This window comes from Volvox carteri (assembly GCF_000143455.1).
Source record: "Volvox carteri f. nagariensis unplaced genomic scaffold VOLCAscaffold_6, whole genome shotgun sequence".
Classification (NCBI taxonomy): domain Eukaryota; kingdom Viridiplantae; phylum Chlorophyta; class Chlorophyceae; order Chlamydomonadales; family Volvocaceae; genus Volvox; species Volvox carteri.
This window is the reverse complement of record NW_003307549.1, coordinates 839,768-851,565: the sequence shown is the minus strand read 5'-3', so window position 1 is coordinate 851,565 and position 11,798 is coordinate 839,768. Positions and strand designations below refer to the sequence as shown.

General features: G+C 55.5%; 2 protein-coding genes across 2 annotated transcripts in view; one reads left to right on the top strand and one right to left on the bottom strand.

Annotated features, from left to right (window-relative positions):
- VOLCADRAFT_103450 (uncharacterized protein) overlaps nt 1-9,617 on the top strand; it is a gene marked incomplete at both ends in the record, with an annotated part of 15,017 nt that extends 5,400 nt beyond the window's left edge. The window contains 16 exons of the mRNA XM_002947441.1: nt 385-563; nt 1,129-1,302; nt 1,403-1,445; nt 2,061-2,136; nt 2,536-2,807; nt 3,256-3,389; nt 4,028-4,137; nt 4,549-4,856; nt 4,921-5,042; nt 5,577-5,639; nt 5,852-5,887; nt 6,283-7,299; nt 8,002-8,060; nt 8,444-9,197; nt 9,349-9,542; nt 9,605-9,617. Of these exons, the coding sequence (XP_002947487.1) occupies nt 385-563; nt 1,129-1,302; nt 1,403-1,445; nt 2,061-2,136; nt 2,536-2,807; nt 3,256-3,389; nt 4,028-4,137; nt 4,549-4,856; nt 4,921-5,042; nt 5,577-5,639; nt 5,852-5,887; nt 6,283-7,299; nt 8,002-8,060; nt 8,444-9,197; nt 9,349-9,542; nt 9,605-9,617 (3,554 nt within the window). The remainder of the gene's footprint in view (nt 1-384; nt 564-1,128; nt 1,303-1,402; nt 1,446-2,060; nt 2,137-2,535; nt 2,808-3,255; nt 3,390-4,027; nt 4,138-4,548; nt 4,857-4,920; nt 5,043-5,576; nt 5,640-5,851; nt 5,888-6,282; nt 7,300-8,001; nt 8,061-8,443; nt 9,198-9,348; nt 9,543-9,604) is intronic.
- Nucleotides 9,618-10,994: 1,377 nt separating this feature from the next.
- VOLCADRAFT_87657 (uncharacterized protein) overlaps nt 10,995-11,798 on the bottom strand; it is a gene marked incomplete at both ends in the record, with an annotated part of 2,110 nt that continues 1,306 nt past the window's right edge. Inside the window, 2 exons of the mRNA XM_002947312.1 lie at nt 10,995-11,142; nt 11,225-11,297. Coding sequence (XP_002947358.1) covers nt 10,995-11,142; nt 11,225-11,297 — 221 coding nt within the window. The remainder of the gene's footprint in view (nt 11,143-11,224; nt 11,298-11,798) is intronic.

Genomic DNA, 11,798 nt, shown 5'->3' with positions numbered 1-11,798 from the left:
CCACTTCACCGCTAAGCTGCTACCGGATTGCTGCCGCGCAAGTCATTCCCACTGCAGGTGCTTTGAATGTCGGTACTTTTATTCTTTGACCTTTCTATGATATCCATACGCACACACACACACACACACACACACACACACACACACACACTTTTGACTAAAAAGGGAAACGCGGGTTTGCATGCCCTCGGTCGAGCAGGAGGGGATAGTGGCCCCTCACGCCCCTCTCCCCCCATCGGCTTCACTCTCTCGTGGTCCGTCTTTCCCCTCTCCCACCACAAGGAGGAGAATGCTTCTGTTGTCGTTCCCGTTGGGGTACGGTTAGGTGCCCCTGGCCAGCGTCAGGCCCGGAGCGATATGTAACAAATACACACACGCACACAGGCACACGATCACTCACGCACACAATCACATATTTCCTGTTGCCCCAACCCCACAACCCCGGGGGCCCCAGGAATCCGAGTCTCCTGGACCAGCAAGGCAGTCGCTCGTCCTTCCGCGGCGTTGGTGGTGTACGGCAGTCCGCATCAGGTCGCCAGGGCGCTGACCTGGTAGGGGCCCAGGTGAGGATTGGGCAGGTAGTTACAGTTGGCAGTTGCCAGTTGGTTACCCAATGGGCCTATGCAAAAGGGGAATGTGACGTGCCTCAGAGTGGGCCGTGGCATCTACCGAACCGAGCTACAGATGCGTACAAATATGTGTGTGCATATGTATGTGCGTATATGTAGATGTGTCCATATATATGTATATGTGTTTGTACATATATGTGTGTACATGTAAACGTGTATGTGTACACACATACTTATCGCTATGTGTGTTACTCTGTAACGCACTCTCGCGATGGTGGTGGCGAAGACGACCGGGAGGGAACTGTCGCGGTGTGATAAAATGTGTGTGTGTGTGTGTGTGTTCCGGGTAAAGTTTAGCCAGGTAAGCCCCCGAGAAACGCGAGGTGGGTCAACTGAACGGCATGTACGGGGACCCATCGACATGCATGTCGTACATGTGGGACGTGCAAAGGCACCTTCCGCCAGAATGTGTGGTTTGCAAAGATGTGCACGCGGTGTGCTCCGTGGGGGCCGGTGCGGATATGTGTTTGGAGTCCCCTGCTACTGCGCTCTGCTGTAGCCACACGGGGCGGACAGAGCGCATGCTGTCGCACTCAGTGTGGTTGCCGCAGCTGCAAGGCCTTGCCTTCCCTTGCCACCAACATCACCATCACCAACACCAAAAATAACATCATCATCATCATCATCATCATCATCATCATCATCATCATCATCATCATCATCATCAGAAGCAGTTAGCAGCAGAAGCACAAGCACTTGTCCGTTGTGGACTCGCTCTTCCTTCGGTATATACTCTCCAAACCCTTCCACTTCCTTCTCAACCGCGACCCCAGGACATCGACAGTCGGTCGGAAACGTCGTTCTCAAGCTACTCACGTAAGCCCCGTCTGGGTCTGGGTCTGGGTCTGGATCTGGGTCTTGAGAGTTCTTGGTTTGGTTTCCTACGGCGGAACTGACTGCGACCGCCAGGAACGCAAATGTATAATACCTCGCCATGACAGAGGGAACTTAGAACATTGGACGCATTCCGTACACCCGCTGCACGCATTTGGACAACGAACCAACGGACAACGGACAACTACCTACCAAGCCGCGATTAAAAGCGGTCAGAGGCCTGCCGCGGTGTTGTTGAACACCCCACACACCGCTCAACCCCACGCCGACCCGCACACCCGCACACCCATGCACCCACGCCTTCCCCCCAACCCATGCCCCCTCCCTCCCGCCTTTACACTTACTTCTATAATACTACGGATAGTTCTTCTTCTGCTTTCTTTCAGGCTTTTTATTTTAGTCTTGGCGGCTAGGTATATCATTCTCCGCTATCTTCATGACTACACAACTGCGAAGACTCCTCCTTTACAAGTCGCGACTGGTTAGTTATGTTTTCTTATATTCTTCTGGCGTATTATTCTGCCATTGGCATCACCTTCGCTCGTTCGTCTGCGGGTTCATCTTCCCCCCTCCACCTCGCATGGGGCGGTCCTCCAGGTCCGCGGGATCGGTACGCGGAGCGACAGGCTCGCCGTGAGAGGGACAGGGAGAAGGACAAGGCGACGAAGGAAGGGTGAGCAGGAGGGGACATCCTTACATCCTTTACTGAGACACCCGAGCGCTCTAAGAGTAGGAGTAGGAGTAGGAGTTACCAATCAATCACACCTTCACCTGATCAAGAATGAATGACTCAATTGTCTCTGAGCCGTGGAAGGGAGATAGCAGGAGGAAGGAACGTGAGAGCAACTGAAGCGAGTGGGTGCGTCGGCGGGTTACGGATCCGCGGGTCAGTATGAGAAGGGTGCCCACCTTTTGTTCGGTATGGGCGGAGAAGACTGTGATAGCCAGCGGGGCTCTGGACGTGACGCAGCTGTCTCCTTCTCGCCCACAACAATCAGCAATATAACCGTCAAAAACGGTTTTTACGCACACACCCCGCTTCAAACCCGTGTATGTACATGTATGCATCCAGGGCCGGCAGCGCGAGGCAGTCGGTGGCAGGCGGTGAGGCCGCTGCGCCTGGTAACGATAGGGCGGCGCCGCCGTCGCGACCCACGTCAGTGTCTGGCGGCCCCATCAGCCGTACCAACAGCGGCTATGGCGAGCGTTCCGTGCCTCAAAGCGGCCGGGGAGGTGGCGGCGCTGGTGCGGCGGCGGTGATGGCTGCGGGTACGGGGACCCCCGTTGACGATGGTGACGACGGCTTGGAGACAATTGCGGCGGACGATAGCGGTGGTGGTGATGGTGATGGTGTTGGGGGCTCGGACAGTTTGGCGGGCCGCGCTGCGGCTCGGACGGCACGGCGAGCCCAGCAGCGCTCTGCGTTCTAGAACGTTTCAGGGATATCAAACACGCCACCGTCACAGCGAGAGCACGGCCTCAATGGCAACGGTGGTGGAAGCTGGAACGGCATACACCCACCCTCCATCTCCTGGCCCATCTCGTGGAAGGGATCGCAACTGGCCGCCGGGCTGTGGGTCCACCCGATGTTTAAAAATTATGGGGATGTGGGTTATAGGGGGAATCTATGGGGATCAAGTATGTACAAGGCGACTTGTTTGTTGGTTGCGAGGATTATTGATCGGTTCTGATCCCCTGTAACAGCTCCTATTTTAACTTCTGTTTGGGCCGGATTTTGTCGTTCCCAGGCACTTAACTCCCCCCTCTTGGTACCCCCCGCTTGGCTCCGAAGAGACAAGGGCAGAAGCCGCGATGCTGTTGAAGGAGCACCTTACCAGCACGTTACATTTGTTGCTGATTTTGCTTGGAAGGCTTGTCAGGGCACATTTAACGGCAGCCTTGTCGCTGATTGGCCATCTTTACACGGTAAGAAAGGCCTCTTTTGCGTCTCCGTGAAGAGTTGTCTGCTGCTCAGTGCGGCATACTTCACGTCGTCCTGTGAAGCAGCAGCCTACCGGTCAAAATTCGGGTCAGTGCCGCAGTCAGTTGCAAAGCTAACTCAGCAATAAGAGCGGAGTGGCTGGAGAGTGCTACGGTTTTGCCACAGGTGATAAGGCGACATGAAAGGACAGCAGCCTCTCACTCTCGTATGAGACCTAGGCGGCCTTGCAACGTGCGTGCGTGGTCACGTGTCCTTCTCAATGGCAGCGTAGTGTGCCCCATCTGCGCCCTGAAGTTGGGTGCAGGTTTTTAGGCGAGGCCCCGGGCACGTCGGGGCCCGAGGCCCCCGGGGTGCACTGCTGTCAGTCAGTCAGTCTGTCAGTCAGCGTCTTGCGTCTCACGCTGAACTTGCATGCCACGCTGAACTGAAAAGTGCATTTAAAAGGTATCACAATTCTCTATCAATGCACCGTCCATATGGATTTGCGTTGGTGCCTTCGCAAGGTGTATACACCAGATTCATACATCACTGCAACGCCGCCGGCCGCCGCACCCAGCCGTCGCAGCTATCCATAATAACGAGCGTATGTAGTCCAAACACGACACCGTTCCTCCACTTGCAGCCCAGCGCCGTACAGCCTCCCCTACGGAATGCTGCGGGGCGACTGCTGGCTGCACCGGGGCCGAGCCCTTTCAGCTTCGAGGAAGCTGACCACCCTCGCTTCGGTTTAGGGTGTGTCCCGGATTAGTTGGGCTAGGTTTGCCCTGTCCTTATTCCCCCCTTGGTCTGCCTCCTCTGATGGTCGCGGCTTGCTACCGTTTTAAGAGGACTTAGGCATGCAACGGCGTGAGGCGCGTTTCCTGCAAGCGAGCCTCTTAATTCCATCTCAGAGCATCTTACAGCTTAAGGAAAAGCATGTGGATGTAAAAACCACATGTGGATGATCTGGTTCACGCTACTGAGTGCAGGCGACGCTACACGCTTGGAGACGGAGGTTCTCGAGCAGGTTACCTAGCTATCTATTCAAGTGCCTAAAAAGGCAGGCAGGCAACAGCAGGCCGGGTGGACTGGGCGTGGAGGAAGCGGCAACTGGCGCTTTTCATCCTCACATCTCTGCTATTTTCCCTCCGTCCTTGTTGCCAGGAAAGGATCTGGATCGACCATCAGAGCGGTGCAGCTCTATCCGAAACCGAATCCGTCGGACAGGATACAAGTCTCGGTCATTCAAACTGGGGGCATACAAATGTGCAACATGTTCTCCAATGACAAGACTTGCATTTGCGAGACTTGCAAGCCTACGGATGGAGGAGGGTATTTGTGCCGCTACCGCCTGCTTTTACAACACGGCCGCCTATCCGTCCTCCTTTCCATTCCCCCTTTAAGTTGGCTCGCTCTTGTTGCGCAAGTAGATCTGGCAGGCAAGATCTGCACCTTCGTCTTCTTCATCATCAGTCAGCTACCGCACTACCACTACCACCGTGCCAGCCGCCGCGCAATGCCCCCATCTGCGTGAAGTGCTGCACACCCACATTCCTATCAAGCTCCTATCAGGCTTGCTAACCGGCCTGGAAGCGATAACCGCATCGTACATGTTGCGCACTCCACATGGTGCTGAGCCCAAGTGCTGGGAGGTCCTCGTGTGCATGGAGAGTCCCATAAAGTGGACGGACGGATGCTCTCTGTGCAGGAGCTGGGCGTCCGGCCCGGGTTGACAGATTCTGGCACGGAAAGAAAGCGCTGGCCAAGCCTCGGGTACCGGAACAGATTACACCACGAGCATCCTTCCGGTCGCCTTCCATAGCCGAAGCAGCCTGACCCACATACGCTAGGACTTGGAAGTCATCCCACAGCGTTGAAGGTGACGATCGAGGGCGATAACCCAACTATGCGCGGCAGGTCGTCGCCCGTTGTCGACGCGGCAACATGGTCTTCCTTTATAAAGCACAAGGCTTCCAAGCGCACATCCAGCGAATCACAGATTTATTGCAGGGAATTCTGCAGGGCGGCTCCTATTGAGATTGGCCCGGCTCTGTTGCTGCTGCCGCTGCTACTGCTGCGGGAGCCTCAGCAACGGCTACGGGCGTCCTCGTCGCCGATTTCAGTTTTGCCACGGTCGCTTCCAAAGATGCCACTCTTTGCTCCAACCCCTGCCGATACTTGTCGCCCTGCAGGAGTCGAGCAACGTGCTGGTTACCCTGGACGGCTTAAATTGCAAATCTTACAGCGAAAGGCAGGTGCGATAATGTGGCTATGGAGGGGTTGTCGTAGACAAACAAGGGGTGTACCTTAAAAAGTTAGGCCCGGGACAAGGGGTAGATTCTTGAATGGCAGAGTGCACATGGAGCCATACGATTTTCCCCAGCGTTATACCTCAATAGCCACGTTTCGTCCATCCAGTGAAATGGATACACTGCAAACAACTGTCACTTCGCACCTGCTCGTGCAGAACTTCATGGGACTTCAGTATGTCCTTCCTTATCTGGTAGGCGGCAAGCACTCCTGCAACGCCAAAGCCGACAAAGAAGCCAGAAGCACGCGCCCGAAACATGTTCCTCCCTAGCGGATGGTGTCGCACGTTGATTAACCACAAACCGCAATTAACAGGCCCTAGCCAGGAATATCACGTGAAAGCACAATCCTCAAGATTCAAAGCCCTTGCCCTGTATTAGCAGCGCGTGCTAAAAGAATGCTGCGCCTGCAATCGTTTCGGCAAAAGCTGTCGTTTCTCTAAAGGTTCCGTGAGCCAGTATGCCGGCAGCGTGGGCTCACTGCTCTACCTTGCGGAAATAGCCATCCATGCCGAGTTATTGCTGTTCATCTTGTCGCGCACGACAAAGTCGTACAGTATGAACGTCTGCTCTGGTTCTGCTTGTCCAGGCATTCGATGACATCTCTCTCGTTTCTTACATCATCTGTGTCTCCATCTCCGTTATGATTTTTAGGGAATTAGCTCCCCGATCAACGTTTCGGCGAGCGGAATTCGGTGTCTCAACCACCCTTTGGCTTGACTCGCAACTTCTAAGCGATGCGGCCAGGCTTCGGCTTATATCGGCGCGTCGGCCACAATTTAGCTGCTGCACAGCTCTCGTAAAGCCAGCAGCGAGTACGGAACATGGTAGTCCCCAAGCTTTCGCACCCCAAAATAGCCAGCGCAGCCAATACAAACAGACACCACGGCAGCATCAACCTCTGGGGAAGGCCGCCGACCAAATCGCGCTGCAACGAGTTCAGGAGCTTGGTGCTCTGGGATGGCGCTGCAAAGAAATTCGCCGGTCCCAATGGCCACCCGATACCATCGAGTCCGTTCGCTCCATCTTGATCTCTCTTTTGCCGCACGTTTCAAACCTGCCTGCTGGAAGTCTTTCTCACTGCTGTTGGGCGCTAGCGCAGCTGGGGTCTGCTGGCTCCCGCGAGCACCTGGTGGTCAACTTTGTTGTGGCCGTGCAGCGCGAGCTCTTGTCGGACCCAGCTTCAATACCGGATTCGTACGGCAATCAGCCAGCAGATGAACCTACCCCCCAACCTACCTTTCCGTACAACAGTCAGAAGCAACCGCCAGAAAAATTAACGACCCATGGGTCGCCCGGCCACGACCAATGTACGGTGGCGGAATCGCCGCCGTACCCACAACAGAGGCGCATCTCGACGCGACGCGCTGCGGCACGCCTCTCGGAGCTCGATTCAAAGCAGCTCAGCAAATTAGCATGGGCTATTGCCAAATTAGGCATCAGGCCTGACGCCGCCGGCGCGGGGGCCGGGAGCACCAGTACAGCAGCGGTGACGGCGACGGCGGCGACGGGGCCAGGGGACTGGGAGCGCCTGCAGGAGCTCTGGTGGAGGGAGCTGGGGCTGGTGGCGGCGGATGCCATCCGGCGCGTCAAGATGCCCCCACAGGTGTGTGTGTGTGTGTGTATGAAATGGGGGGGAAGGGGGGGTGTCACACAGCCTCGGAGAGAGCTGGTACCCCCTCGACCCCCTCCCCCCCCACCACCCCATCCACCTCACCTCATCCTGATTCGGCACGGAGTCCTCCAATGCGGCTGCCACTGGGTTTACCATTGACTTGCCATTGATTTCCCGTACGGAGCTGGGAGTTGTTCCTTTCGGACCTTGGCTGTTTATTGGCATTTATTAGTTGATTCCCTTGCTTTTTGCGTCACCATCGAATGCCTAGAGGCCTAGACCCAGCCACCACCCGGGCCCCCACTCAGGGGTAAGCTCTTCAATAAAACGCAACAAACGAAACCTCGGAGGTCAGGAGACAGATCAACGAACATGTACGCACAGTACAAGCAGCTGTACCTTGTAGCTATTTTTAGGGGGGCTCATGTGTCCTATTTTGGCACTGATCGGCCAACCAATTGTTTGACGCCATTTTCTTGCACGTACACAGACAGACACACACACACACAGACAGACACACATGGCCCCCTCATTCACCCCAGCTTTGGACTTGGCGGCAGCAGTTGGCCGACATCTGTTGCTTTTTGCTTCTCCACATCACGTAATCAATCCTGCCCTCTTCTCGGACCCCCCCCTGGAGAGCCACCCTAGGCTCTCTGCAACACGCTGTGGAGCTTTGCCACGTGCGGACAGCGGCATCCGGAGCTTCTAGAAGCTGCTGCGGAGTGCATTGCCCGGGGGCATCGCGTCAGGTGGGCGGCGAGGAGGGATGAGGGGGAGTGAGGGGGAGCGTGCAAGGATGGCGCGCCATCAATCTGTACGAGTGCATTTGTGAATGTACGACTTAGTGCTAGGGGGGACTGTGCGAGCTAGTCGGCGCCAGGCGGTTCGGTTGGACGGGAGTGTCGTACACTCGTTCGACTGGGGGATGAGCTGTCCGGTGCGTGTGTGTGTGTGTGTGTGACTTTGTGTGTTTGACCTGCAATGGACCCCTTCCATCACTTGTGTTTTGCTATGGGGGGAAGGGGTGTAAGATGCGCACCCCTGCCTAACTGAACCTAGTGTACGAAACCCAAAACCCAAAACCCATTTCCCCCCCCCCCCCTCGCCCCGCCTCGGTCCGGTGTTCAACCAGGTTTGGGCCGTTGGGTGTCGCCAATTTGTTCTGGGCCTTCAGCACACTGGGCTTTTCCAGCGACGAAAGGCCCAGCGCGGGTTTCGGCGGCGGCGGCGGCAGCGGCCGTACGTCAGACCCTGATCTGTGTGACAAGATGTACGGCATGTTGATCAGTCTGGCGGCACCGCTTGTGGGGTCCATGACGATGCAGCACTTGGCCAACGTCGCCTGGGGGGTGGTGACCGCGGGGCTGCATGTACGGCAGCGGCCGGCGCGGCAGCTCCTGGCGGAGGTGGGCGTGCGGGCGACGGAGCTGTTGTCAGCGACCGCCGCCGCCGCGGCAGCGGCGACGACAGCCGTGGTGCTGCCTGATGACCCGGTGGCGGCGCCGCCAGCGGCGGCGTTACTCGGTGCCATGAGGGGCGTGACGACCGCAGAGGTGGAGGATGAGGAGGGTCAGGGTACAACTGCAGTACAGATGCCCGATGGCGTTGCCAGTGCCGTACCACGGTACGATTCACACTCGGCATCGGTGCTCGCATGGGCCCTGGCGCAAGCGGCAGCACCTGGGCAACATCGTTGTGTGTCGTACTTGGAGGCGGCGGTGGCAGCGGCACTTGCTGCGCGAAACGGCCTGGCTCTGTTCAACGATAGGGACATGGCGATGATGTTGATGGCGCATTTCCGTGTACGGCACTACTCGGCGGCGCTGGTGGGCTGTGTACGGCAGGAAGTTCTACGGCGGCTACAGCTTGGCGTGATGGACCCACATGTACGTCGAAGACGAAGCCCGGAGGCCCCCCAAACCTCCTAAAAATATTATTCCTGTGTAAAAATCACGGATTGCACAAAAAACTTAAGAAATCCATGAAGTGTACGGCACTTCACTCGTCGACGCGCTAAAACCTCCCTGTGTCGTACAGGCTTTAACCAACATCTGCTACTGCCTGGCCACCAGCAACTACTATAACGAGGAGCTGTACGAGGCTGTAGCAGCTACCGCCGCCAGGGACCTGGAGCGCTACGGCCCCGCCCTGGCTAGCCGGCTCGTGTGGAGCATGGCGCGAGCCCGTCACTACAGCCCCCCGCTTCTGGTTGCCTTTTCTGAATACATCAGGTACGATGCCCAATTTGGCCAACCCTGCCAACCAACGTTGCCGTACATCTTCTGCCGTACAGGCATGTTGCTTGACAATTTTTTAACCTTTGGATTTTTGAAATGCACTGCTGTCCTACCTGGCAATTTTTCAAAACAAAGCTCTTCTCTTTTTTGATTAACAACAGGTCCTGAAAAGCAGCTCGGTTGCAATTGCCGATAGTTGTCTTTTTAATTTAACTGAATGTGCTTGTAAAAATAAATAAATAAATAATATGAAAAATATAATATAATTATATTATTATATGAAAAATATAATATAATATACGTATCAATCATCAATTTGTGCAGGTACCGTCTGGTGGATTGCAGCCCGCGCGACCTGGTGGCAGCCGCGAGCGCTCTGGCCCAATTCCACCACTACGACCCAGTTCTGTTCCGAGCACTGGCGGGGGAGGCTCTCGCGCGAACTGCACCACCCGCATCACACGGACCACAATCAACACCAACCCCCCCGCCGCCACACGCATCAAAACCCGGGGAAGCAGCGGCGTCAGTACAAGGTCAGAGTCAGCAACAGCAACAGCAGCAGCAACAGCAGCAGCAACAGCAGCAGCAGCGCTTGCTTCCCCCCCGAGCTCTGGTCAATTTATTGTGGTGTTTTGCCGTACTGAGCCACGTGGACGAGACGCTGCTGGAGGCGCTGCTTCAAAGGCTCCGGGGGCTCGACATCCGTCGGCTGGGAGTGCCTGGTGAGTGGGTGGGAGATGTGTGTATGTACGAATGTACGAAAATGTACGAATCTCTCTCTTTCCTCCACTGCGTGGACCTTGACAGTACTTGCCCCCACGGTGTTCACATGCAGACATACTGACAGACGAACATACAAGGGGGGGAGGGGGCCATATCAATATATATATATATATATATATATATGTTTATACTCCTTGTGGCGAGCGAGGAACTGCGTCTATATAATAACCACGCCTTTTCCCTTCACTTTAAAGCTGTGTGTTTTCGGCCCCCCAGTGTGTGAAGTCTAGTGAGCGGCTCAAAACGGCACGGCGTGCTTCAGTGGGGGGGAGGGGGGGTATGCGTTTGGAGGTTCTTAGTATTTTCGGTTCTAGGATTTTTTTGGGGGGGGGGTAAATAACGGGGTTGACTTGGGGAAAGGTTGCGCACATCTGATGAGAGGGTTTGGGTGTTTTGAAGGCGGGGTGTTGGTTTTGTTTTAGCAGCAAACCTTTCGCCGTTTTTTGTATAAACTGGCAAACAGCTGTTTCACATACAAGGTGGTACGGATGTAGTACGGATGTAGTACGGTTAGATTTCCTTCTGTGATGCCGCTGATAGTATGACAGCGACAATGGCGATGATAAAGACGATGGTGACGTTCAATAATATATATTTATTATTTACGGGCCGAGAAATGATTCTGCCTGCCTGCCTGCCCGCTCCCCCCGCTGTCCACATTCACAAAAACGCTATTGCTACTGCTACCGCTACTGCGACGTCCTGTACGCGGGGGCTGTACAGCGGTGATGCAGCTTTGTCAGGCGCAAGTGATGCTGCAGGTGGGCTTGGCGGGTTTGGCGGCGCAGTCGGGTTGTGTTTGTGATTGCTAGTGGGAGGAGGGGAAGGAGGGGGAGGAGGAGAGGTCGTCGGCATGCCGTTAAGTGTACGGGAAGTACGGGAGTGCCTACAGGGCCTCGTCTGGTATTGAACTCCCCTTCGCGCCCCTCTCCTGGTCCCGCTTCTGGCGCTGCCTGTGGTCACCTGTGTCCGGTGCATATGTACATTACACATTACATGCACTTGTGGATTTCAAGCTGACGTTATTCTGCCTTATAGGCAGAACAACGCCTGTAAAGAGGAGTTTACTATTATGGTCGTTGCCGTACTGCCATACCGTTATGCAGGACTTGTACGGCGGTGTCATCCAGCCTCCCACAGTGCTGACGCCTGAGCAGATGGAGGTGAGCACGTGGCGTTTTGTTTCTTGATACGCATCTGTATGTATGTTGTATGTATGTATGTATGTATGTTAGTTCTTTTGTTTGTTTGTATATTTGTCGATGACTGCATTGGCTAGGTTCTCTCGCCATCTCTTTGGATGTGCCTTTCCGAGAGGGTTTCTTTGCCGTCAGTCCTACAGGATGAAAAGTTTTCGGCTGCCATTCGCGAGCATGTAATTCCGTTTTTCGGTTTCACCCCTCACCCCTCACCCCCCGACACCTGCACCGCAGAAGTCCCCCCTCCCTGCTCCCCCCTGCTGCC